General features: G+C 39.0%; 3 protein-coding genes across 8 annotated transcripts; 2 read left to right on the top strand and 1 right to left on the bottom strand.

Annotated features, from left to right (window-relative positions):
• Positions 1–369: 369 nt before the first annotated feature.
• On the bottom strand, positions 370–1,042 carry LOC144710575 (uncharacterized). 2 transcript variants are annotated; one of them, XM_078584383.1, is made up of 2 exons: positions 880–1,042; positions 370–801 (listed from the first exon to the last, which is right to left on the bottom strand). In XM_078584383.1, the coding sequence occupies exon 1, from the start codon at positions 1,021–1,023 to the stop codon at positions 880–882; it is 144 nt and encodes a 47-aa protein (XP_078440509.1). In that variant the 5' UTR covers positions 1,024–1,042; the 3' UTR covers positions 370–801. The 2 variants fall into 2 exon arrangements, with proteins under 2 accessions (XP_078440509.1, XP_078440508.1); XM_078584382.1 differs by having other exon boundaries at positions 884–1,042.
• A 7,526-nt stretch (positions 1,043–8,568) lies between these two features.
• Positions 8,569–12,451, top strand: LOC144710720 (cell number regulator 6-like). The gene is made up of 4 exons (XM_078584555.1): positions 8,569–8,902; positions 9,451–9,565; positions 10,512–10,777; positions 11,999–12,451. The coding sequence occupies exons 1-4, from the start codon at positions 8,792–8,794 to the stop codon at positions 12,233–12,235; spliced, it is 729 nt and encodes a 242-aa protein (XP_078440681.1). The 5' UTR covers positions 8,569–8,791; the 3' UTR covers positions 12,236–12,451.
• Positions 12,452–13,296: 845 nt separating this feature from the next.
• On the top strand, positions 13,297–23,148 carry LOC144710719 (Oxidoreductase family protein). Of its 5 annotated transcripts, XR_013583390.1 has the most exons (9): positions 13,297–13,784; positions 15,003–15,173; positions 16,095–16,259; positions 16,358–16,522; positions 17,855–17,989; positions 18,063–18,160; positions 21,401–21,882; positions 21,958–22,035; positions 22,710–22,850. XR_013583390.1 is itself a non-coding variant. In XM_078584554.1 (7 exons), the coding sequence occupies exons 1-7, from the start codon at positions 13,590–13,592 to the stop codon at positions 21,402–21,404; spliced, it is 933 nt and encodes a 310-aa protein (XP_078440680.1). In that variant the 5' UTR covers positions 13,297–13,589; the 3' UTR covers positions 21,405–21,883. The 5 variants fall into 5 exon arrangements, 3 of the variants coding, with proteins under 3 accessions (XP_078440680.1, XP_078440679.1, XP_078440678.1); XR_013583391.1 differs by lacking the exons at positions 21,958–22,035; positions 22,710–22,850 and having other exon boundaries at positions 21,401–21,510; positions 21,808–21,883; XM_078584554.1 differs by lacking the exons at positions 21,958–22,035; positions 22,710–22,850 and having other exon boundaries at positions 21,401–21,883.
• Positions 23,149–27,427: the final 4,279 nt, after the last annotated feature.

Below are 27,427 nucleotides of genomic sequence, written 5' to 3'. Positions count from 1 at the left end.
TTAAAACTGACGCCTACAAAGGTAACATTTGACAGATTTTTTTGTTTCCATTTCATACCCCAACTGCAAGAGAAAATTACTACGGTTTGATAAAAATTCTCTAGCTTTGTTAATGTTCATCGTTTTATTCCTTCAGGGTTCAAAGCTGAAAAAATGGAGATTTAAGGGGAAAAAAAGTCTGGGCAATGTTAGCAGTCTTCAGTGGAGTTAAGAACAGACAGCCGAGCTCACTAATAATTAACATTCTTGCGGAACAAAAATGGAATTCTACTCAATTTCAATGTAGACGTTTATCAGACAAGGTTTTGACTAGTGCCCAAGTCTAAGAGAAAATACAAGCCAGGTCACCCAAAAAAAAAATGCAAAGAATTCAATAGAGTACCTTGCAGATTTCATTCATGATACTTTTCATCATATCATAGGAACCCATGATCTGAAATTGACAAGAAAATCCACCATATCCTGTAAACTCATCCTTGATCTTGATCAAAGAAACAAACGATAATCCTATGGAACATAAAACCAGAAGCCCGTGGAGATGACGAAAACGATCATATGAATTGCCAAACAGCAGCCAATTTCAACCGTCTAAGCAGTGATCCAGAAAATTTTCGAGTAATTAGCGGAGTGGATGATCTAGAAAGCGCATATTTCTGCACCTGAATCCTAAAACCAAAACTAATGGATGGATTCAAGCAACAATCTATCAGACCGAATCTTCATCAGTCGCGTTTAATTTGCTCTGTGCTGCTGTCACTGAAGAGACCGATGCCTTGTCCCCGTTAGATCACAACCCTGTTCCTGAGAAAAAGATCAAGAAATGTCACAAGTCCGGATCAAAAGTAGAACTCGATCTGGAACAAAAGAAAAGGAAATCACCTACGTCTGCTTGGAAAAATAAGATGTCGACGAAGGGGATCGTTTGTTCCGGAACATCATATAGCCGAGGGGGAGGACCACGCCGACCACCATGATCAGAGAACCAACGAGGTACCTCAGAAGACCGGGCGGCTCCACCTCCATTGGCGATCTCAGATCGAAATCTCAGAATCGAATCAGAATACAAAATCAGAATCGACGGGAAGACGCGTCGAATGCATCAGATCGGAGAATGGATCGACCGCGCTTGGCCTTCGATCTGCTCTTCAGATCCTCAGAGAAACCTCTACAGAGATCCGTGGAGGTGGAGATAAAGACCCGCAAGGTAGTAGAAGAGGCGGTTAAACCCAACCGAGTTAATTAAACTCCAAACACAATAAATAATCTCTCTCTCTCTCTCTCTCTCTCTCTCTCTCTCTCTCTCTCTCTCTCTCTCTCTCTCTCTCTCTCTCTCTCTCTCTCTCTCTCTCTCTCTCTCTCTCCCTCTCCCTCTCTCTCTCTCTCTCTCTCTCTCTCTCTCTCTCTCTCTCTCTCTCTCTCTCTCTCTCTCTCTCTCTCTCTCTCCCTCTCCCTCTCTCTCTCGATATACATATATATCATCTCACTATATATACCTATCTATCTCTCCTCTAAATATTATATATATGTCAGTCTCTTCTCTCTATATTGATCTCTCATCTCTCTATCCTCTCATTCCCTCTCTCTTATATATCTACCTCTCTATATGTTCTCTCTATATCGACCTATCTATCTCTCTCTTATATCTACCTATCTCTCTCTTATATCTCCCCTCTGTAGTATATCCAAGAAGATAAAAGAAATAGGGTAAGAAAATGGATTAAACATAATACTACTGTTGACACACTAATTAGCACCAGAGACAGTGTTCTTTCTTATTCTTCTCCAGATAAATGGACCTGGCTTGTTGTTCTCCCAATCTAAAACTCTCTAGAGATAACGTATGTGGAAAAACTCATGCACTCAAGCCATAAAACAATGAGTTGGGACATAAATCAAGGGTAGGATACAAATGGAAGGAAGGGGAGTGCAAACAGGAAATCTCTCTTTAGCTGGTTTCCTAAAGTGAAGGAAGCTAAGTGCAGCCCTGATTTCATCACTTCCTGCCCATATCAACATATTTTTCCATACATGGGATTTGAATAGTGCCCGCCAAATCCGGATTTGAGGGATCTCCTTATGAAAATGGCCACCTCTTGACTCCTTCTAGGGCCTTGATTCCACTTCTGATTCAAGTTTTTCCTTTATTGTCTCCCTAGTATATAAATAGTTAATTCTTCAATTTCAGTAAAACTCCAAATAAAAATGTGAGAAGTAATCCACCAAACTTGATGAGATAAGTGGGATTAATCTCAAATATAAATAAATAAATAAATTCTGTACTTAATAAATAAATTTTGCCTTCCAATTGTAACCATGAGTTGTGGATAACATGTGTGCATGATCATAACACATAATTATCACTCTTAAGACATGCATTTTAAATGTAAAAGACTATGCATTTGTTTTACCCTTCTTTTTGAGACTATGCATAATTATCACTCTTTTCTTTTTTCAGAAGTTGTCTCCTTTGAGAAAAAATTGACATGTTTAAATTTTCAGTGAGTGATTAGTATTATTGGGAAAACCTTTTTGAGTCGCTCAATCCACGTCTACAATTTTCCAACTAAAAATACATATTTAATAATATTTCAGTATCAACTGGGACCATGCCAACACAAATTTTCAGGTCAACAGGTGCTGAAAAATATTTTTTTCCCTTAAGCAGTTTTCCATACTGTAGACTACAAATTAAAAATATTCAGTAAGTTTCCATATGCTTTCTCTTTGGAGGTTAAAGTTAAAATTTCTTTGCAAAGGTTACTCACTTTCAGTTTTCAATCATGACAATAAAATTCTATTTATTGAGAATTACTATAGTAAGTCTTATTCTTTAATATCATGTTCAATTATTGTACATGAATTTCCTTAAAAAATGAAGACAAGAAACTCACATGATACACTTCCAAATAAACAATTAATTAGATTTTTCATCGTTGATATCTGGGTCTTGTTAGAGTTGATATCAGGAGTTTGAAACACTAAAGCCAAGCAGCCAAGCTAGGAAAAATTTGGGATGGGTGACCTCTTCAAAACTATGGTTTGTCTACCAGTTTCTGCACTTTATCCTGTACTGTCCCTAATGATATCTCGCACTCAAAAAAATCAATCTGGGTGCTGATTCTGATATAAGATATCTTTTATGTTACCATAATTGTGGCATATGTCATTGATAATTCAAGATATTATCATTAGGTGAACAATAGAGATGCCAGGATGCTGATACCAAGAATTGATGCCACATTCCACATATTGGTATTTGGTATATCGATATTGTAAAATACTTGAATAAAAGTAATTACTCATTTATGTAAATTTCCATGCACGTTTCCATAAGGGAAGGGGCTTTTGTCACCACTACTTTCACATTTCCCACGCCATCCCCACATTGGCAGATATAAATGAGACAGTTTTTCAAATACCGAACATTAGATGTCGGATGGATATTGAAAATCCATATGATACCGAATATCAGGACAGATCTTGTAGGGATCAGGATGTGGAGGATGCTGATACCGGATATGGGATATCAAAATCTGTGCCAAAAATTATTATCCGGTTATAGGATATTTGAATCCAGATATCAGTTAAATTAATGACACATTCTCCAATATGGGGAAAAATAAAATTAAGAAATAATCTTAATGGTTTTTAAAAAATGAGTTGAAAAAACATTGTGCTAAGAGAAGGGTGTGCAGTGCGGTACAATTTTTTGCACCAGTGTGCCAAATTTGGACACGCCAAACCTATTGTGTGAGGTACAGTGTGTGTGCAGAAATTTGCATAGCTCATAGCACAAAATTGCACAATACCAGTAGAGAAAGAGAGATTCAAGAGAAAGAAGGCCAACCAAGATGGAGGGAGGTGATAGAGTGAGATAAGAGAGAGGAGTGAGTGAAATAGAGAAAAGAAAGAAATATACAAAGAGGGAGAGAAGAGTGAGGGACAACGAGAGAGGGATAGAAGAGTGAGCAAGAGAGAGAGAGCGACATAGTGAAAAGACCAAGTGAGGGAGAGAGAGAGAGAGAGGAGTGTTCGAGATAGAGAGAGATATGGTGGGTAGAGGGAGAAAAGCTCACGAATATGTGCTAGAGAGAGAGGAGAGAGCAAGAGAAAGCTAGAGGAAGAAAGATTGAGAGAGAGGGAGAGAACAGTGAGCAACATAGAGAAAGAAGAGCAAGCAAGAAAGAGAGTGACAAAGATACTTGAGAGAAAGACAGGAATTGTTTTTCTTCATTTATTTAAAATTTTGCTATAACCTCACATTCAGACCACACATGCTTTTGTGTGGCATGAGGTGTGGTTTTTGGGGTTGGTTTGCAATTCGCAGTTCAAAATTTGAATTACACCACACACCGAACTAATTTTGCACTACTCATGTGGGTTACACATTCCTAAATACACTAAATGCATCATGTGATAAATCATGTTGACCTAGTCATGTTGGGATTCAGTGTTTAATAATAATGGATTTTGAGCCAAGCCATGGAATTACTCACATAATTGAATTACTCACACATAGAGGAAATATAACTGGTATAGCTTAATTATGCATTCAAGTATTTCCAAGTAAATTGATTAACTATTTAAACTATATTTGAATTTATATGTACGAGATTAAAAAATGATATTTGACACCTATATCTTAAATCATCATCCAACGCCTGAGAGAAATGCTGATATTGGGACAAAAAATGGTATCAGATATTGGTATTATGGCAACTAACATCCCATATTGTCATCCAATATCTAGATATTGGCAAAGACAGATATCTCATTTCCCATTTATAAAATTAGGTTCAACATTTGTCCTGATATCATCATCTGATTTTGGGCTTCAGACAACTGAACACTAAGGTATGATGTTGCCTTGTAGACTACCATTAATAGTGCTGCCACTCAGCCGTGCCCATTCCCATTGCCATTTTTTGGGTTATAGGGCCTCAATCCAGATGAAAAACAATAAAGATTTGTAGTGGAAGACTTATAATGGAATATTAACAACATCAACAAAATCATGAAACAAATCACCTAGGCACAGATCACATTCATGATTTCTTCTATCCTCGAGCAAGTCGTGTGTATCTGGTCAAGTGGGCAGCCTCTAAACGTATACATGTGATCTTTGACACGTCAAATATTCTCCTTCACCTTGACGAGCTTTGTTCCCACTCCGTCGTCATTGTTATAGTGTCTCGATCCCATTGGGAATGGAGAGGAGCTATGAGGAGAAGGGAGAAGAAAGGGAAGGTCCCTGAATAATTTTGGGCCTAGGTGAATTTCATTGAGGGCCTTCTCCTAATTATGCTAAGTTCATTGAATAAAGTATTTACATTCATTATTATTCTGTGTGATGTTTATAATGAAGTCCACGAATACGTACAATGACTTAGTGCATTATGATGAGATCATAATACAGCGACCACTAGTCTTTAAACATGTATTCTAAATATTCCTATTCGATGGATAGTCTAGACGGACATGGAATTATCAAGATAGAATAGCACTAGTTGATCCTACTTATGTGATAAGTATTGCTAATCATGCGGCTATTAGTGTGGCAACACTAAGGATAGATAGTGGGTGCTCTTTGGAGAAAGAGTTCACTGAATTGATCCGTATGAATCCCTAAATGGTATTATACCTAAACATCAATAAGTTGATTCATGTCACAATTGTATAAGTGATCCACTAACCTGAGACACCAAGGACATCTCGTTAAGGGACAACTACATTCTGACTATGACTTACGAGTATCTATTCATGGGATTCAAACAAGTCATTGCTTTGATGTAGCGAGAAGCTCACGTAGATGATTGAGTGGTCAAGACGGGATCATCTTCCCTCGATATAAGAGGAGATTGACTCAAGGAGGATGATGCAGAAAATCCCTAGCCAGGGTAGTGAGGATATTGGAGAAGGCGTTCTCCAATGATCCACGTTACGCATCAGTACTAATTGAATGAAGGATTAGGGTTTGACGATAAACCATACCCTACGTCATTCAAGAGTCTCACGCGGATGATGGATTATACATATACGATAACCGATGACAGTAAAGGTTCCATGAGAGAGTTCAACACTACTCGGTATCGTCTAGAGCACGAGGTGTAGCTTGGCACCCCACGGGATGGAAACTTAATCTATCGATTGGGTTAAATCTATATGTTGATATAGTTAATTAATAAGGTTGGTCAATAATTATTATTGGGCCATTAAAGTTATTAACTAGAACGATGCATGGGCCTAGAGGGTCACATGCACAAGTTCATAAGGGCATTGTTGGATATATTTTACTTTGTAGGGTTTTTGAGAAAAACCTTAAGTGAAATATAAAGAGAGAAGGGGTCTCATTTTAAGCACCCTTGAAAGCCTGATTTGAGAGCCCCTCCCTTTCTTCATTCTCAACATCACTACTCAACCAAGGAGAGAGTCTCCAAGGAGAGTTGAACAAGAAGAGGTGGAGATCCAAGTGTCGATTGATCGCGTGGATACTTCTAGAGGCTAGACGCATGAACGGCTTCGGAACGATCTCAAAGTGAACATGTCAAGGGTGGAATAAGTTCCCTAAAAGGTACATTTGATGTTTTTTTTTAAGACGATTGTAAATTGATTGACATGCTTCTGCATCCATGGAAATGTGTTTTCCATGGACGAACCAAGGCACCGAACCCAACATATATTATGACATTCAAACAACCATTTGTGTGTAACCCTCTAGGCCCATGTATCAGTCTAGTTAATGCCTCCAGTAGCCCAATAACTTTTATTGGGCATCTAAATTAGTTAACCATATCATCATATAGATTGATTAATGTTGAATTTATTTAACCTAGTCGATAGTTTGAATCTCCAACTTGTGGGGTGTGAAGCTACACATCCCACTCTAGAAGATACAAATGAGTGTGCATCGACTCACTCATGGAACCTTCTTGTCATCAGTTACCTAATACTTATAGGCCTTCATCCACTTGACGCTCCTAGGATGTCTTAAGGTATGGTCAACTGTCAAAACCTAATTGGTCATTCAAGTTAGTACTTATGCGTTCATAAATCATCGGAGAACTCTTCTCCAATATTTCACTACCTTTGCCAAGAACTTCATCACATCATCCTCCTTGAGTTGTCTCCCATTATACCAAGGTTGGATGGTCCCATCTTGACCACTCAAGTCTCTTTGTAAACTTTTTGATCCGCCTGAACTAAGACTGTTTAGAATCAAATGATTAGGAACTTGTAGGTCATAGTTAAAGTGTAAATGTCCATCCACAGGACGTCTTTGGTGTCTCAAATCTAAGGACCACTTACACAAATGTAATGCAAACCTTGGTATAATGTGGATCAATTAGTGAACTCTTTCCACTAAAGAACACCTACTATTTATCCTTAGTGTCTCCGCACTAATGGCTCCGGGACCGGCCACACTCATCGTATAAGTGAGGTTAGATAGTGTTATTCTATCCGGATACTTTGATATCCTTCACGAGTATCCTTCGAATAGGAATGTTTAGAACGCATGCTTAAAGACTTGTGATCTGCATATTATGATTACATCATAATTCACTAAGTTTGATCATGTATTCATGGACTTCATTATAAGCATCACACGGTTACTATAATGAATGCATTCTATTAAGGAACATGGAGTGAGATATGGAATGTGTGATTGGTTTGCTGGTTATATATATTTCCATCAGCCACATGTGCTAATATACATCAGCCACAATGGCCACATATACGTTCCCACTACCATTGCTCATCCCACTCTATCACTGTCACCATTATCATTATTGAAATTTCCAAAATCAAAACTTAGAACGCACATAAGAATGCATATTTCAGAGCTTATAATTGGATTATACTTGGTGAAAATAAATCAATATATATTTCATTAGTTTATACTTTATAAACTTATTTTTTTCAACTTATAAACTTACTAGCCAATTTGATATCAGTACCCGTTATCCAATGTTGGCATCCATTTAGAAAGACGTAGCATGATGACGATATCAAAAATCAAATGCTAGAACTCGGATATCAAATATAAGTCATGACAGATTTCATTCTTATTTTCAACATCACACTGACATCAATGCCACTATCACGCTTCCTTTCGTAGTGAGAGTTTGTTCTTGCAGGTTTGGGCGACTCATCCCTTGACATACTTCATCATCGTCCTCATCATGCTGAGGATGATAATTTGTTCGTGATCTTGCATGAGACGACGATGGCAATTTCATCATCAAGACTGAGAAGCCAACTTAGAAGTAAAATTCCAGTACAAATAGATACAAAAAAAGAAACCATAAAAGCCTTTTTTATAGAGCACCCAGACCCTCTCTCTCTCTCTTAAAATTCCAGTACAAATAGATACAAAAAAAGAAACCATAAAAGCCTTTTTAATAGAAAACCCTCTCTCTCTCTCTCTCTCTCTCTCTCTCTCTCTCTCTCTCTCTCTCTCTCTCTCTCTCTCTCTCCCACTGCTGACCAGCAAGAGAATTCTTCTCGCCCCATCAGTTGACGGCTTGAGGCTTGATAAAGCGCTCAACTTTGGTAAGAGGTTGGTTTTACCCGGGAAGTTTCCTCTCATCCAACGTCAGTGATTAAGGATTGTAATTAAAGAGCAGTCGACCCACGCGGAAACTCCTTCGCCGGGAGCGTTCCCAGTCTGCAGTTCTTGCAGATCTGGGTTTGGGTCTTTGGCCAGATCTGTGAGGATTCTTCTCAATTGAAGATTTTCTCATCTGGGTTTTGCTAATCCTCCGATTCAACGATCTTTTTTGATCTTGTTGTGATGGCGGAGGACACGGTGGCATCGCGGTATGTGAAGCTGACCAAAGTTCAGGAAGGCCCAGCAGAGGATATTCGCCCTGGGGAGCTCAATCAGCCCGTGGAAGTCCCTCAGGTTTTACCCATCTCTATCTTTATCGATGATCCGCCGTTCTTGAAACATCATTGGGCTATATTGCTTTTGGGTTTTTCTTCCTAATTATTAGAGATTGTAATATGTTCTTGGTCAACTGGTTGTCCATAGTTTGTCTCCCTAATTTTCGGAGTTGAAGTTCTTCGACACTGGATTGTGTTCTTTCTCAGCTGGTTGTCCATAGTATTCTTCCTAATTTTCGGAGTTGAAGTTCTTTGACATTGCATTGTGTTCTTGCTCAACTGGTTGTCCATCGTATTCTTCCTAATTTTCGGAGTTGAAGTTCTTTGACATTGCATTGTGTTCTTGCTCAGCTGGTTGTCCATAGTATTTTTCCTAATTTTTGGCGTTGAAGTTCTTTGACATTGCATTGTGTTCTTGCTCAGCTGGTTGTGCATAGTATTCTTCCTAATTTTTGGAGTTGAAGTTCTTTTACATTAGATTGTGTTCTTGCTCAGCTGGTTGTGCATCGTACTCTTCCTAATTTTCGGAGTTGAAGTTCTTTGACATTGGATTGTGTTCTTGCTCAGCTGGTTGTGCATAGATGCAACGAGTGTGGGCAGCCTCTTCCAGAGAGTTACTCGCCTCCAGCAGATGAGCCGTGGACAAGCGGAATTTTCGGATGCGCTGAAGACACTGATAGTTGTAAGTATAGAATGATTGTAGTTTTCTAAATCCTGTTAATTCTCTTCTGATTATCAAATCTAAGCCACAAGCAGGCAAGAAATTCTCATCTTCGAAAGCACTTTCCAAAATTTCTTCATGCTTTTCTGATTTTCTGGTTTTAGTCCTTTTTATTTTGGTTGACAAAATTTTCGTGGTTAAGTGTTGATCTTATACCCGATCTTATCTTTATATTTATCTCCTCAACTCTCTCTGTTCCTCTTCGGCTTCCCCTCTTCTTTCTTTCATGATTGAATATGTATTATATGCTGAAAAAACGAGCATTTATCTTCTCTAGCACAGTTATGACACCTCATTTTTATCTTTCTCTCTCTCTTTCCGTCTTTCTCCCTGCCTTTCTCCGGACTGAAGCTGCATTACGTAAAGAACAACTGGCATCCCTTTCTCTCTCTTCTCTCTGACTCCATGTGTCTCTCCATGTATCATTTCTTGATTAGAGATTAGAGCTGTATTACATGCAACAACTGGACGGTAATTCTCTCCTCTCATGGCAGTAAGGTCAGTGGACAATGATGAATTCGCCATCATCATCGTCGTCACATTTTAAAACATTACGTCATAACAAGATGATGATGAGGCGACTACAAACTCGGCATCAGATAGTTCTGGTGTATGATCATTATGGTCATCTTTGAATAGTCTTTTACTCTCTCTCTCTCTCTCTCTCTCTCTCTCTCTCTATCTCAAACCGCTTGGCCACAATCATTTCCTATATTCTATTTCCTCTGTTTCCTTTCCTGGCTGGAGCTGCATTTTAGACAGAACACCTGGTCTGGAATCTTCTCAAAACACAGTTGTGGCACCATTTTTCTTATTTCTTTCTGTCTTTTTGAGTTTCTGTTCTGTCTGTCTCTCTCTACTTTCATTTCTTGGTTAGGAAGTAACTGTCATCCCTGTTCTCTGATAGGCTGGACTGGGCTGTTCTGTCCTTGTGTGTTGTTCGGGCGAAATGTGGAGAGGCTGAGGGAGGAAACCCCATGGACCCAGCCGTGCGTGTGCCATGCTATCTTCGTCGAAGGGGGCATGGCCTTGGCTGCCATCACCGCCCTCATTCATGGCATCGACCCCGGCACCTCTTTCCTCATTGGCGAGGGCCTCCTCTTCACCTGGTGGATGTGCGGTATCTACACTGGCCTACTCCGCCAATCCCTCCAGAAGAAGTACCATCTCAAGGTTCTTTTCCCTCAACTCTTATCTTTATATCTCTTTTCTCCTTCTCTCTCTTGATTTATCTATTTATCTCTGTCTCATTATTCCTCTACTTTGTATTTCCTTCTCTATCTATATACATTTATTTATCTCTTTCCAGGCAGAGTACCATCTCCCTGACCCAAACCAACTACTCATTTTCGTTCTGCTTCTTTCTTTATCTCCCTTCTAATTTATCACTTTAGACCTCTCCTGAGGCACCATCTCAAGACCCACAATCTACCACTCTTCCTCTCTCTCTCTCTCTCTCTCTCTCTCTCTCTCTCTCTCTCTCTCTATCTGTACTTCTTTTTCGATATGCCTATTTCAATCTCTGTGGACTAAGTGCCATCTCATAATCTGCGATCTTCAACTCTTCCCTTTCTTTATTTCTCTCTCTCTCTTCCTCTTCTCTGCCTTGCTTTACCCCTCTATCTTTCTTTAAATGTATGTTCACCTCTATCTCGGGTATCTATCTCTCTTTTTGAAAGAATGTACACTGATGGTCCACAATCTAAAACTCCTTTTCTTTCGATATCCTTGATAGACCTTCCTCCTTGTGTATCTCTCTATTTCACTCTCTCAACATCGGTCTCTCTCAACATCAGTCTCTCTCAACAAATATCTTAATATCTCTCCGAAAGCACCATCTCGAGATCCATAATCTATAGCTCATCTTTCCTCCCTCCGTCATAACTCTTTTTCTTTCTCGTTCTATGTCTCTCCCTTTCTACTTATCTCTATTTCTATTTCTGATCCCTTTATCTCCCTGGAAGAAATACCATGTCATCGTCCATACCCTCCAACCCTTGCCTTTGTCCCCCTGCCTCTCTCTATCTCTCCCACCACCTCTCTCCTATTGCCTCTCTTTTGCACCGTCTTTCTCTTACTACTTCTCTCATGTGCTTCCCTCTATTGCATTATCTCACTACAAATATTTACATGTATCTCTCTTTTTTGCTTTCTCAAAGTGGGTGGACAATGAAGATGAGTAGAAGTGGTCGTTCTGTTCTTTTTGTGCGAATTTGTGTGAATTTGTGCGAATTTTTTAAAACAGAACAGAAACGAATTCGAACAGAACATCACACGGACCCGTGTGCGAATGTGCGAATTTGTGCGAAATTTGTTTATCTTTCTCTTTCTCTATCTTTCTCGATGTCTTTATTTCTCTTACGCGGTTGACCATGGAGATGTGTTTGGCCGCAGAACTCGCCATGTGACCCATGCCTTGTGCACTGTTGCTTGCACTGGTGCGCCATTTGCCAGGAGCACCGCGAGATGAAGGAACGACTGTCCGATGACTTGGTCGTGCCCATGACAATCGTCAACCCCCCTGCCGTCCAGGAGATGACCGCCGCTGTGGCGACCGAGCCGGCGGCTGTCGGTGCTGAGAAGACCTCCAGTCAAGACCAGCATGAGACCCTGCAGATGAGGCCCTTGTAATAAACATGTTCATCAGAGCTTGTGTTTCTTCCTCCTTACCCACTTCCCTTTTTTAAAAAAATGTTTTTTCCTGCCCTGAAACTCGAACTTGCTGGCCTGTGATAGGAAACTGCCAGTTTTCACTCTATAATTCAGTTTTTTTGGGACTGAAAATGGCCTGTAATTCAACTTGCGGTTTCTTTTTTAAATTTTATTCTAGTGGCCTTTTCGGTGGGATTTCTCTTTTGGTTTATTTTTTATTGTTTTCTCAATCGGGAGAAGTTAGTATTATATTCTCACTGTATTATGAAAAAATCAGTGTCGTTATGGTCTTTTTTATTTTTCAGGCCTGAGAATCAGTGTCGTTATGGTTTTTTTTATTTTTCAGGCCTGAGAAAGTGAAACTCAAGCGGCCTGCGTCAAAAAATCTCCTGTTTTCTTTTTACAATTTTTGGATCACCATCTTTCTGGGATTCTGATCTTTTTGATAAAAATTTTAATCCTCAAGCCTGGGAAATCACCTGGCCAGTGTTAGAAAATCTCCCTTTTATGGATTTTCAGATCGCCGTCTCTTATTTGTTTTGGCGGGTATTTCTCTGTTAATTTTTTTATTTTTTCCTTTTTCCTCATGAATATCCGTCTTGTTGGATTTTCTTTTTCTGGGTATTCTTTTTTATTATTATTTTGGATCATGAAAACCTGGAACTCACCAGGACTGTAATAGAAAATCGTCCATTTATTTTTTAATTAACTTTAGAATCTCCTCTTCGGTGGATTTTCCCCTGCAGTTAATCTTTTTTATATTTCTGGTTCCTGAAAACCAAGAAGACACCCAGCATGTGAGAAGAATTCACATTTTTTATACTGTTTCTCGTCAGATTTGGTGCCTCGATTTATTCTTTATTTTTCGGGTTGATCAAAACCCTGCCCGTGACTGAAAATGGCACGTTTTCTGTAAATAAAATTATTTTACCTTTTGGGTCCAGAAAACCAAGAATTCACCCTGCCAGTGGTAAAAAAAATGAAATTTTGGATCAGATTCTGAGTGGATTTCCTTCCACCGGTTTAATCGTGTTAGATTTTTCATCATTCTAAGTTAACCTGGAATTCTCCAGTTTTCTGTGCACAAACTTGCGGATAATCATCTATCTTGTGGGCGTTCTCTTTGAGTTTATAGTCTTGTACTCATCCTCCGTCCAGAGAACTTGGAATTCACTCTCGCAAGCAATAAAACCTCCTCGATTTCCTATTTTCAATCGATTACCGGAGCACAATCCATGCGCGATTGCATAGTTTCTTCGTCTTGAGGAAGATCCAGACTGAAAGTTTTGAGATTGGTGGGAAGTTGAGGGATTTGCTGGAGAAGTTCGCAGACATGGGCGGAGAAGAGGGGGAAATGGGGGTGATCAGGTATGGGATTGTGGGGGTGGGCATGATGGGTCGCGAGCATATGGTGAATATCTCTCATATACCCGCCGGCAAAGCCATGGTCGCTGCCGTCGCAGATCCCCACCCGCCTTCTTTGCACGCCGCTCTCGATCTCGCCGATTCCTTCGGATGGCCCCTCAAAGTACTTTCATCAGCTTCTTAAATCTTCTTCTTTTTCATCTTCATTTCTGTCATCGTCACCACCATCTTCATCTTCTTCATCTTCGTCGTCGTCGTCGTCGTCGTCGTCGATGTCATCATCATCATCATCATCATCTTCTTCTTCTTCTTCGTCTTCTTCTTCTTCTTCTTCTTCATCGCCGCTGTTGTCATCATATCTCCCTCATTGCCGTCGTTGTCATTATCATCATCATCATCATCTTCTTCTTCTTCTTCTTCTCCTTCTTGGCCACTGTTGTCATCATCATTACCCTCATCATCATTATCATCATCTTCTTCTACCTAATTATCCTCATCGTTGTTTCCATCTTCATTCTTGTCATTTACTTCATTATCATCATTATTATATCATCATCATCATTTTCTCCTTCTTCTGCCTAATTTTCCTCATCGTCGTTTCCGTCTTCATTATTGTCTTTTACTTTATTATCATCATTATTATATCATCATCTTCTTCTTCTTCTTCTCCTTCTTCTCCCTAATCGTCCTCACCGTCATTTCCTTCTTTTTTATTTTCATTTCCGTTATCATTATTGGAATCTCATCATCATCACAATCATTATTTTAAAAAAAAAATCATCACAATCATTATCGTCTTCTTCTTCCTGCTGTTCTTTGTCTTATCATCACCATCATTTTATAAAGCTCATCATCTTGTTATCCTCTAAATCATCTGATCACCATCCTATTCTCCTTTACTTTTTCATCTCAACATCATCATCGCTTTCTACATCATCTAATCATCGTCCTATTTTCCTTTACTTTTGCATCGTTAAGATCATCATCACCTTCTACATCATCTAGTCAACTTCTTCTCATTCTTCTTCATCATCATAATCATCATATCATCTTATTCTGCATTATCTTCATCTTCATCATTATTGACAGCATCATCTTTTTCTGTATTATCTTCATCATCGTAGTCATCATCATCATCCCCTTCTGTTTCTTAAAAATAAATCGCCATCCCCTTCTGCTTTTTCAAAGAAATCCTCTTCTGATACTTCATTATCTTCTTCGTATGTATCAGCATCATCATAGTCATGATTATCATTATCAACTTCTTCATTACGTGTTTTATCATCAGCATCAACATCTTCATCCTCAGGATCATCATCAACATAATTATCATATTCTCTCTCTCTAGCTTATAAGCAGTGTTTTGTGGGTTTTGGATTAGGTTTTCTCAGGACATAAGGGACTGCTGGATAGTGGGCTGTGCGATGTGGTGGTGGTCTCGTCTCCCAACATGACCCATTTTGGCATTCTCATGGATGTTTTCCGCCACCCGCGACCGCACCATGTGCTCGTTGAAAAGCCTCTTTGCACCACTGTTGACCACTGCAAGCAGGCATTATCATCACATTCATGACTATCATTGTCATCATCAGTAATATTATCATCAGCATTGTGTTCGTTATTATCCCCATCCTCACTGTCATCATCACCATTGACACCATCATCATTACCATTACCATTATCAACACCCATCCCACCATCCTCATCATCATAATCATTCACAACCGTGCAACAGAATTGATAATATCATTTTCATCATCATCACCATTCTCCTATCTATTATCTCCATTATCATCACATGCAATAGAATCGATAATATCATTTTCATCATCATCACCATTCTCCTATCTATTATCTCCATTATCATCACATGCAATAGAATCGATAATATCATTTTCATCATCATCACCATTCTCCTATCTATTATCTCCATTATCATCACATGCAATATAATCGATAATATCATTTTCATCATCATCATAGGCAACAGAATTGTAAGATCATTTTCATTATCATCATTGGCAACAGAATTGATAATTTCATTTTCATCATCATCATAGGCAACAGAATTGATAATATCATTTTCATCATCATCATAGGCAACAGAATTGATAATATCATTTTCATCATCATCATAGGCAACAGAATTGATAATATCATTTTCTCTATCATTATTGCCATCGTTGTCGTTGTTGTCATTACCATTATTATTATCGTCCACCATTCTCAACACCCTTATCTTCATCATCATCTCCATCATCATCAGCAGCAACAGCATTACCCTCATTGTCATCATCATGCGAAACACAACCATCTTCATTATGATCACCATCACATTTGCCATTATCACCATCACAATCACCACCGCCGTTATCATCTCTACCGGCAGCATTACCATCACCTTCAATGTACAACCTCCGTAATCATCAGTAACATTATCATCTTCATCATGTCATGTGATTGGGAGGGATAGGTCATGGCGGCGGCAGAGGGGAGACCAGAGATTGTGGTGCACGTCGGACTAGAGTACAGGTTCATGCCGCCAGTCGCCAAGCTGCTCGAAATAGCTGCCAGCCGTGAACTGGGCAGCATCAAGATGGTGGCCATCCGCGAGCATCGCTTCCCTTTTCTGGTCAAGGTCATCCCCATAGACTTATCCTCAAATGTGGACCCCATAGTTGACAACTCTAATGTTGACTTTTCCTTCAAACCCCAAAAAACAAAAAAATGAAAAAGGTTGGGAACTGGAACAGATTCAATGCGAACACAGGGGGGACGCTGGTGGAGAAATGCTGCCATTTCTTTGACCTGATGCGGGTCTTTGCAGGTGCCGACCCAGTCCGGGTCATGGCCTCGGGCTCCATTGGCGTCAACCACAAGGACGAAGAGTACGACGGCCAGGTCTGTGTTCTCTTCCCATTTTCCCATGAAGCACATTGATGATGTCTGGAGTATAGAGAAATAGATAGATTGACAAAGATAAATGGATAGGTTGACAGATAGAGAGAGACGAAGAGAGAGTATGGGGCCTGCAGGTTTGGCCACCATACTCATAGAGAGAGCACGGGGGTAGCAGGTTTGATCACCATGTTCATATGGAGAGGGAGGAAGAGAGAGAGTATGGGGCCTGGAAGTTTGTCCTCCAAACTCAGAGAGAGGGAAAAAGAGGTAAGATGGGGGCTGCAGGTTTAACCTCCATACTTATAGAGAGAGAAGGAGAAAGAGAGAGTATGGGGGCTGCAGGTTTAACCTCCATACTTATAGAGAGAGAAGGAGAAAGAGAGAGTATGGGGGCTGCAGGTTTGACTACCATACTAAAGAGAAAGAGAGGGAGAAAAAGAGAAAGTATGAGGCCGCAGGTTTGGCTACCATACTCAGAGAGAGAGAGAGAGAGAGAGAGAGAGTATGAGCCAGCAGGTCTGACCTCCATACTGATAGAGAGAGAGAGGGAGAAAGAGAGAGAATGCAGGCCGCAGGTTTGACCGCCCGCCTAGCATAGAGAGTGAGGAGGGGAGAGGGAGAGGGAGACTCAGAGAAAAAGGGAGAGCAGGGGGGGGAGGAGTTTGGGGCCTGCATGTTTGATTACCATCCTCATCGAGAGAGAGAGAGAATGGGATCAGCGGGTTTGATCACCATACTGCTGGAGAGAGAGAGAGAGAATGGCGGCAGCAAGTTTGACCACTATTGTAATCATCATTGTTGTTGATATTATTGTCATGTTTGATGCCATCCTCATCATCATAACCGCACCATCGGCATCATATCTTCCATTACCATAATAACCTTCACTCTTATCATCACCATATTCTTCATTTCCATTCTGAACATCACCATTATCATCTCTGTCGCCACCACAAGGTAGATAGAAAGAGAGAGAGGAGATAGAGTACGAGTGCGGCAAGTTTGACCATTATCACCGCATCACTATCAGTGACATTGTCATCATCAGTAGTAACATCACCCTTTCATCAAAAACACCTACACTACTACCATCACTACTATCTTCTTCAAAAAAAATATCATCACCACTGTCGCCATCATCTCCATTGCCACAAATCAGCATTATCATGTTCATTGCTTTCACAAGTAAGATAGAGAGAGAGAGAGGTAGGCAGATAGATAGATAGATAGAGAGATAGGCAGATTGATTGGTAGATAGATAGATAGAAAGAGATAGAGATAAAGAGAGAGAGAATTCATAGTGCAAGTAGGAATTGACTGTGGAGAAGACAGGTACCGGACATAATCGACAACGCATTTGTGATCGTGGAGTTTGAAAATGGGGTGCGGGGAATGCTAGACCTTTGCATGTTTGCTGAGGGAAGCAAGAATGAGCAGGAGATCTCTGTCGTCGGCGACACCGGAAAGGTTCCTCTTCTCTCTCTCTCTCCCCCTCTTTCTACTTCTCAAATCTATTTTTTTGCTTTCCTCGTTTGATCAGGGTGAAGCGCTTGTCCCGGAGGGCATTGTGAGAATGGGAACCCGGCAAGGTGGCAGAAATTGTGTGCAGACAATGAAGCCCACTGATGATCGGATCAGGTGGGTCACATTCCAGTTTCCTCAAATGTCGTTGACTGCCCATTCATCAATCTATATCTCTCTCTATGGGTATCGATCTGCTTGTCTTTCTCTCATGATCTCTATCTCCGTGTGTTAGTTGTGGACTGATTAGATGAAAGGGATGATGGGAGCGAAGGCTGAAGACCAGTGGAACGATGAATAAGGGAAATGGCTAGGTTTCTCTGTTCATATTAGGCTCGATTAAGCATAACCCAATATGAGATAAAATGTGCCTCAACCTAGTTATAGCATGTGAGGCTCACGTGCTACATTACAACATTATAAAACCTCCCCTCAAGCAGAAGGATGAAGACTTGTCATTCCCGGCTTAGAGACAAGAGCTTCATGTTGATCTCAGGAAAGGCTTCTTTTGAGGAGATCCACCAGTTGTTGCTTGGTGGAATATAGACAATATCTATGAGTTTGGACTCCAGCTTGTCCTTAATGAAATGACAGTTGATCTCCATGATTTTAGTCTGGTCATGCTGAATAAGATCATGGGCCAGGCTAATTGCCAATTTGTTGTTGCGCAATAGGGTCGCAAGTTGAGCTGGAGAAAAGGCTAACTCATGAAGGATACCTTGAATCCAAAGAGCTTCACATGTGTTCTTACTGAGAGCTCAGAACTCGGATTTTGTGCTGGATAAGGAGATAACCGACTGTTTTTTGCTATGCAAAGTGAATAAGTTGTCACAAAGGAGGGAGCAATATCATGTCATAGACTTGTGATCAACCTTCAAGCCAGAATAATCAGAGTCAGTGTAAACCTTGAGACTGTGAGGCCACCTCAAGAGGAGATGAGAGTAAGGCTAATGGTGCCTTTAAGCAGCAAAGAATATGGGGTGCAACTTGCATCTGAGATACTTTAGGGTGGTGCATTATTTGAAAAAAAAAACTTTAGGGTGGTGCATAATTGACTGAGAACATTGACAGAATAAGAGATGTCTGGCCGGTTATGAGGGAGATAAGATGTTGATAGGCCACATGAGCTATGTCAGATTCACTATTATCATATTTAAGTTTGAGGTTGAATTTAATTGGAGTCGACACAAGTTGATAGTTTCATCTCGAAGGTCATGGATATACTTCTACTGGGAACACATAATACATCAGGAGGAATGGGGCACCCTCAATACCCAGGAAATAGTTAAGTTTATCATACGTCCTACGTATCAACAGGCAACAGGAAAGCTCAATCATGTACCAGAGAATGGCTCCGCTGGCAAACACCTCCCAAAATCTGGGTTCCTTCTAGCTTCTTTCTCGTGCTCTGCCAGCTCACGCTCTCCGAAAAGGATTCAAGTTAGCTCCACCCGCACCCTCCAGAAGATGTTGCCCGTTGGCCATTCAGAATCCAGCAGAAAAACCGACCATCCCTGTGGACATCTTCCAGTCCTTAAATCCCTGTGGACATCTCCCTGTGGTCCGATATTTTATTCTCCTCTTTTCTCTTTTTGCTTCCTTCTCTGACACCCCGTGGGAGGTACGATCCTATCAGTTGACTTGAGCTCTTAATATCAAATTGTGTACTTCGTTATTGACTTAAGCTAGCAATGTCCTTGGAGGAATTGTCCTTAATAATAATGTCATCTACCTAGACTATGAGGATAATGGTTGTATTGGGGGACAACTGTTGATAGAAAAGAGTATCACCACCGTTTGATTGTTGGTAATCAAGATGTTCCATGGCTTGAGTAAACCTTTTAAACCATGTGTGTGGGGGACTGTTTTAGTCCATGCAGTGCCTTGCAAAGGCTCCACATTTACCGGTTAAGAAGAACGTAGCCGGGGGAAGGCTTCATGTAAAATTCTTCTGTGAAATGTCAGTGTAAAAAACATTCTTTACATCAAACGGTAGAAGAGCCCAATTTTGATTGGCAGCCAAGAAACTGAGAATCTGGATAGTTCATTTTTGCAACAGGGGTAAACGCTTCAGTATAAATTGACCAGGTGTTTTGTGTATAGACTTGAGCAACTAATTGGGCTTTATAGTATTCCGACAGACCATCAGAGCGATATTTAATTGACCAAGTGCCTCCTGGACATATCATGGGATAAGAATTTACTGAAGATGCAGTAGTAAACTTTTATGGGCATGAGACGCGTATTGGTAATTAATAACATTGCTCAGTGGGAAAGTAGTGCTGGCACCTAGAGTACCCTATCATCATTTTAACCAGTGGCAGGGGAGGGAACTTCTGGTGAAACTTTAGAGGGCTGAAAAATAGGTAGAGCTCATATACGTGTCTGAATAGTATGTACCTAATCAGCCCAGAAGTATATCCACCATACCGACACTCAAAGTATACTATGTTGTATCAGAGTCAAGAGATGTGGTCATCGGAGGAAGAGATGAGTTAGTGAAGATAGGAGGTGGTGGTATGTGCTTTGGATAATTGGAGGATAGTTTGGCTTCCTGAGGAAGGGCGTGAATAAAAGAATTTATGTTCATTGAACATAACATATATAGACATTAGTAGTCACCACGCAGTGTGATGATAGCTCTCGTAACCTTTTCCGCGTTATAATATCCACTAAAGACACATTAGAGAGCTGTGGGATCTCATTGTCTAGTTTGGTGAGGGTGTAAATGCCTAGAACATTCACACACAAATATGCACATATTGAAGTCATGATGGATCTTGGCATCGGGGTAGGGTCCTGTAACCACTTCAAAGGGGTGGAGTGTCTGTATTGCCAATACTGGGAACAATTAAGTGAAGTACCATCTGTAGTTTGAACTTTCTTTGTGCTATGACATATTTCATATTGTATTAACGCTTATTTCAAGGTAGGTATATGATTAGTCACATTGGAATCCATAATGAACATAAATTCCACTATATATGTCTATATATGTTATGTTCAATGAACATAAATGCTGAGTGGTCAGATGATTTGTTTGTCATTGATAAACATAGGGGATTATAGGGTGGAAACGAGAAGTTGATCCAAAACTTTTGGTGCCCTTGAGCTGGTTCCAAAAGTGATCCAATTATGTCTTCAGTTTGTCTTCAGTTTTTGGTTTAGTATGCTAATTAACCTTCAACCCATCAGCCTAAATCACATTATTACTTTTCACTATAAGTTATCCGCCCAGGCAGGTCATCCATGGATTGTCTAGTATCTCTTTTGTATGCTAGTGTCAATGACTATGAATATTTGACATCGTCACAGTGTCCCTTTGATTGATTCTTCCTTTGTGCTGGCTCCCACCAGTTGACGGGTTGTGGAGTGGCTCATATATCAGACTGAGGCGTCCCGTTGACACCCTGAGGTTTCACCAGTCATCAGAATTTTGAATGGCAAGTGTGGTAGAATGATCAGAGGTCAGACCAAGATGACCCTCTTCTTTCTAAATTTAGATAACCATATCTTCAGATTTCAGTTCATGCGCAGTTAAAAAGTTGAGCTTTGGTGTTTTCAAATTCTCATTAAGGTTCCTTCAGATGTTGAAAGCCTAATCACTCAGATGTTGATAAATCTAAGTTCCAAGGAGTTAGCGAAAGGAGGTTAAAAAAAATAGTTTCTTTCCATAATGCCTGCAACTCATTAGCATATTCTAGTGTTTTGGAAGTAGCAATACCAATCACTCAAGGAACTGCTGGAGTTGTTGAATCATGCAGGCTGGGAACTATCAGCTGGATAAAGTATCGTCCATCGAGAAGATAAATCCAGGCCAGAAATAGCAGCAAGGCTAGGTGTTGTCTGTTGACAGCTGTAAGCATAATGAAAGCACCGTCACTGATACTATATTAGCTGAAAAATGAATACAGGAAAAAGGAAGATAGGAGAGACGGCAGAAGACCTGTAGGACGAAAAATAAGGCAAATGGCTTTGTTTCTCAATTGACTGTAAGTGACATAAAGGTTCATATCGGTCTCAATTAAGCAGGCCCCATTAGTAGATACAACAGTAATATAAATGTCCAATTCACCTCAAATTATGTGCAGCACATGAGGTTCATGTGCTACATCATAGCATTATAACATTATCAACCAATCAGTCAATCTAGTGTATATCTGTCTATCTATCGATCTACCTACATGTTCATCTTTTTTTATATGTCAATTTATACATATCTCGTTCAATCTCTCTCTCTATATGTCTTTAGATATCTTATCAATCAATAAGTCAATGCACATTTATCGTTTGACCTACGTAATATCAAGATCATTATCTCTCTCTCTGTCTATGTGGGGTTCTCTGTCAACGTTTCTATCTTATGTATTATGTATCTCAGTATCTTGGTTTCTTTCTGTTTGTCTTGTCATACATGTCTACCTATCTATTTTTTCTTATCCTCTCTGACTGTTGGCATCTCTATCTATTTCTCGATATCTTTCTGTCCACATCGCTTTCTCTCACTATTTCTAATATTGATCTATCTCTACTTACACACATGACAGTCAAATGCTCTCTTTAGTCCCATCTATCTACATATACACATCTCTCTCTAGTTTATCTTTCTATCGACAACTTTCACTGTATATTTATGGTCACGTCTTGATGGGCCACGTCTGTGAAGGTACGAAGGGCTGCACCATGGGTCTAGTTATTTGGAGCACCTCGCGTTTCTAGCGGCAGTGAAGGCAGCTGCTGGCGGTGGAGCCGTGCCTACCGTTGACTTGCGGGCAGGATTGTTGTCGGTTGCAGTTGGTGTTGCTGGTCAACTTTCCATTGAGCTGGGCCGCTTTGTCTCCATCGAGGAAGTACTCGAGTAAGAGAGAGCCATGGGAGCTGTTTGCTGCCTCTTGCACCGCCTTTGTTCGTTTATTCTCTCAATGGGCTCATGGCAGCACCTGTGTGCTGGTCCTTCCTATGAGAGATGAGAGGCAGGGAAGGCGACAAGGTTAGGTGAGATTTGGTTTTTTATGAATATCTTTGAAAATACACTAGTCTTCATGAGAAGGAAATTGGAATTCAAAAATATTATTTTTGGAAAAATAGATGATAGCCTAGACTGATTTGATAAGATGTAGGATGAATAGTAGATCAGTTTAATATAGATTCCTAGAATTTCACATGTACTGTCTAATATCGTGCATTTGCATATCTGATGTCGGGTCTTCAAAGTGTCTATCATATTAACCTCCCAGGTATCATTCTTTATTTATTGTGATAATATAAAGGATATTCATATCCCACTAACTACGGTCTTTCATCCATGGGAGTATCAGTGTCTCTTAGATTTGTTTTAAGACAATATCACTTAGTCAATGGCTTTGATCATCTCTCATTTTTACTAGAAAATCTCCAATCCCATGAATACCGCAAACATAAACTATATGTGACATAAAATTTGGACCTCAAATACCACTACTCTGTCAATTTCATAAAGATTGGATCCATAGACAATGGTGTCCTCTATATGGATGTTGAGAATGGTTATAGTTACTTCTCTTATGTTTATTTAATAGGTAATGGAAAGTTTTAATCAGAAAAATACAAATCCCAATAAATTTAGAAGCATGACATATATTAACTTAACGTGTACTGTCTTCTAAAGTCTCCACTCTAGCTTCACCCAAGATGATATTTTTTCCAAAATGGGGTATTATCAATATATATAATGACCCCCAATATGAGAAATCATTGAGAAAAACATTAATCATATCTACCACAATAAGAATCCTATTATTTATAGATGCAATGTTAAGAAGCATTTTTATGGTTGTTGATCTTGCCACTGAGAAAATTTCCAAAGAATTTAATACCATGCTTATGAGATTAGCCCTTTGATAAAAACGGAAATTCATATATTTTATCTAATTTATCTTGGAAAATCCACATGCATATGATAGTATAAATTTTTAGGCACAAAACGGTGGACCGTGTGAATTCCCATGCTTTTATTTCATTATTTATACCTTTCCTCCACTCAAAATTTTGGCACCTTTTGGAGTTGTACTAGGTTTTTAACTGGCGGTGACACAACAAGAGTTATTATGGTTCCACTCAAAATTATCCAACTATGTTGAATACTTTCTGAGACTAATATTTCTGAAGGTTGGTATCTGATGCGTCCTGATGTGATACATGTGAGTTAATGGAAGGGAAAACATTTTAAACATATCTTTCTTCCTTATATTTTAGGAACAAGGATCATCTTCTAAAGTATCTCCACAAGTTAAGACTATAATTTGTATAATTATCATGTAATCAATGTATTTTAATTTTGTTAACTATCATGGCAATGCCTTTAACCTATAAATTGAATTAGATAAAATGAATTAACTTGGTGAAATTCATCATAATTTTGAGAAACCCAACCATATTCTATGGCTGGAAGGAAAGTTAACAAAGTTCTTAACACATAAGAAGGAACTGTTAGAAAGAAAATAATCAAAAAATTCAATAATATTGTCATGTAATTAAGAAAATAATCAAAAAAGTCCAAACTGCAGGGTGGAAACAAAGCTGTTCTTACAGAATTACTAGCCTCATTCTCTTGAGGTTATTTTTCTTGAGAAAAAAGGATGTCCTAATTTAAGAGGTTGAAAATTAAGTGATCAATAATTCAACTAATGGATATCGCTCAAACATAAAATAAAATAATGAATCATCAAATTTTCTTTGGTCTTCTAAGCCGCATGGTAGGTTGGCTAGAACAGAACTCTTGGCTAGTAGGTTTCTTGCCTACCTAGTTTGTTGGTTGGTTCTTCTGCATGCTTGGTCAATAATGGCTGCCTTCCCACCTGCAGGGCGTCTGGATGGCCTATATCTTACTTTTTGCCTGGATGGAAGGCTGGTTTTTTGCCAACAAGCTATATACATACTTGGTGATGATCTCAATTTTAGGGTTAAAATTCACCATTAGTGATTCAGATTAATCAATAAAAATATATTTAATCGTACTTGAAAATACATAGTTAGTGATGAGTACGGATCGTCTCCATAGGGAATGCTGATTAAGGAATTACTTTCTTATACTAGTGATGTTCAACGAGAGGATTGATGAAAACAAGATTCGAGTACATGAGCTAGCGTTATTGATTAAAAATACGTAAGTTATTGGTTAATTTAACTTAAAGAGAAGAGTAAGTGATTGTGATGGAGATGACGATGAACTACGGTATGAACAAGGATAATGAATGAAGTTTGTAGTGGTACGGTGCCGAGGATGAAAAGACATAAAAAGAGAGTAAAATGAGAGTAAAAGAATGATGATAAACCCTAATTATGTTAACTATGGCGTCGGGAAAGAGACAACGTAAAGCGAAGATACTTACCTTAGATCCTTACATTCTGCCAGGATCACGGTGATTTACGAGTGCCAGTGTGCTCCCCCTCTTCTCCAATGCTTCTCCCCACCCACCTAGGACACCAAGAACACTCTTGATGGATCTCAAATCTCACTATCTTCAATCAACCCACAAAAGTAGGAAGCAATTTTAAGATGAATTTTACAATGATCCAGGCCTCTATTCATAGATCAGAGGTATGGATAGAAAGAGGAATGGAAGATGAAGCAACGCTGAAAATTTCAGCTCAATCATAGTTGTAGATCAAAAGTTATTCCCGTTTAAAGTTGGAGCAATCCTATCCCTTATTTTTTCTCTCTCCTTGTTAGCATCCTCATTTTCTGTGCCTATTAAGAAGTGCCTTATATTCCGTGCTTATTGTATTCCGTGCACCGCATAAAAATCGTCGTTTTCCGCGCCACGTGCGCCTAGAAAGAAGACAAAAAGACAAAAGAGAGAAGAAGAAGAAAAAGAAACACATTAAAAACGTGTTTTTTCATAGGCTGACGTGGCGGCACTTCAGCGCGCCACCGCACCCTCTTCTTTCTTCTTTTTTCTTTGTTTTAAATGAGTGGCTGTGAGTGTGCCACGTCACCCTGTGCCCAAAAAGCCAAAAATACTTAAAAATTCATATTAAATAAAATAAAAGCCCAAAAAATATGTATCAATATATTTTTTGTCTCAAAAAAATCATATCTTTCCAATTTTAATATTGAAAAATTCCCAAAAAATCATACTCTGTCTCAAAAATTGTATTATTTTTGAATATATTATTGTAAAAATCCCAAAAAATGTAGAAAATTCATAAATTTGTTCTAAAAAATAGATTTAATCATTTTAAGCTTGATAACATGCAAATATGAGTAATTTAATGCATAAAAACATGTGAATATAATCATATAAGGCACTAAAAACTGCTTTTAATTTAATGCATTTTAAGCTTGCATGACTTATCTAATGGCTAGCTAAGTGGCTTGCCAAATAGATGGTATGCTAGCTCCCTGCTTTGTTAGTTTGCTGGATATAAAGCTGGTAAGCCGGATGATATCATTGCATGTATGCTAGTTTCTTTGCTATCTCACTTTTTAGTTTGTTGATTATCTGGCTAATTGTTTGGGAGATACTTAAACTAGTTGAACTTTACTTACGTAAGAATGTAGAATGTTTTACTTAATACTCATATATTATGGACATTTCTGTCTTTGGCATCATTACATGGTCTAAATTTGATCTATGAAAAAATAAGATAATCTTTTTGGGTTTATATTATCTTTATGTAAGTACCAATAACTAATTCAAGGTTTTTCCCCAATTTTGAGCTAAATTTAGATGAAAGTGCAAAAACAACATAAAAGTCTTCTTATGGCTTCCAATCCATGAGAACCAGTGATCAGGTTTTGCAAAACAAAATTCTAATAAATCAATTAGGATTTAATAACTTTCCTAAACAATTTCCAATTCATTAAATAACCCAAAAACATTATTCATACTGAAATAATTTTTTGGGTAAAATAAATAAGGAATATCAATGGTCGACTTTTGATCTAGGCTTTAGTGATTAACACAATTTAGTAAAGAGTAATGCTAACATTCCAAACATCTAAGTTCAAATGTACACAGAGTCAATCTAAGTAGGGGATTATTTAGCAATTCTTATCAAGAATTGTTAACTAATCATAAATCTTATTCTCATTGATAAAAAAAATTAGAAATTCAGTCTATGTTAATTGAGATAATTTGAGTAAAAGGATGTCATATCAGTCCAATTTAGAGTTCTAAATCCTAAGTCGATAAAAAGTGAATTTTACCATCGCCTCCCTAGGGTTCCACCCCTTACTTGAGCACTAAGGGATAAATAAATTTATTGGTTAATTTTGAAAACCCTTAAATAACGACACAAATAAACACATACTTTTCAAAAATATCAAAAGTATTGGTGTGCAAGCTAAACAAGCCCCTCTATGATTTCTTGCTTTTCTGACCTTATCAAACATTGCTCTAT

This window comes from Wolffia australiana, chromosome 12, assembly GCF_029677425.1.
Source record: "Wolffia australiana isolate 7733 chromosome 12, ASM2967742v1".
NCBI lineage: Eukaryota > Viridiplantae > Streptophyta > Magnoliopsida > Alismatales > Araceae > Wolffia > Wolffia australiana.
The sequence above is the reverse complement of the archived record's forward strand: the minus strand, read 5'-3'. Positions and strand labels throughout refer to the sequence as shown.

What these genes read in the sequence shown, in the direction of transcription:
- LOC144710719 (XM_078584552.1), top strand. Translation starts at nt 13,590, where the DNA reads ATGGGCGGAGAAGAGGGGGAAATGGGGGTGATCAGGTATGGGATTGTG. An exon ending in TCGTCGGCGACACCGGAAAG is followed by an intron (nt 17,990 to 18,062) that starts GTTCCTCTTCTC and finishes TCGTTTGATCAG; the next exon opens with GGTGAAGCGCTTGTCCCGGA. An exon ending in CCCACTGATGATCGGATCAG is followed by an intron (nt 18,161 to 22,709) that starts GTGGGTCACATT and finishes ACGTCTGTGAAG; the next exon opens with GTACGAAGGGCTGCACCATG.
- LOC144710575 (XM_078584382.1), bottom strand. Translation starts at nt 1,023, where the DNA reads ATGGAGGTGGAGCCGCCCGGTCTTCTGAGGTACCTCGTTGGTTCTCTG.
- LOC144710720 (XM_078584555.1), top strand. Translation starts at nt 8,792, where the DNA reads ATGGCGGAGGACACGGTGGCATCGCGGTATGTGAAGCTGACCAAAGTT. An exon ending in AGCCCGTGGAAGTCCCTCAG is followed by an intron (nt 8,903 to 9,450) that starts GTTTTACCCATC and finishes GTTCTTGCTCAG; the next exon opens with CTGGTTGTGCATAGATGCAA. An exon ending in AGAAGAAGTACCATCTCAAG is followed by an intron (nt 10,778 to 11,998) that starts GTTCTTTTCCCT and finishes GTTTGGCCGCAG; the next exon opens with AACTCGCCATGTGACCCATG.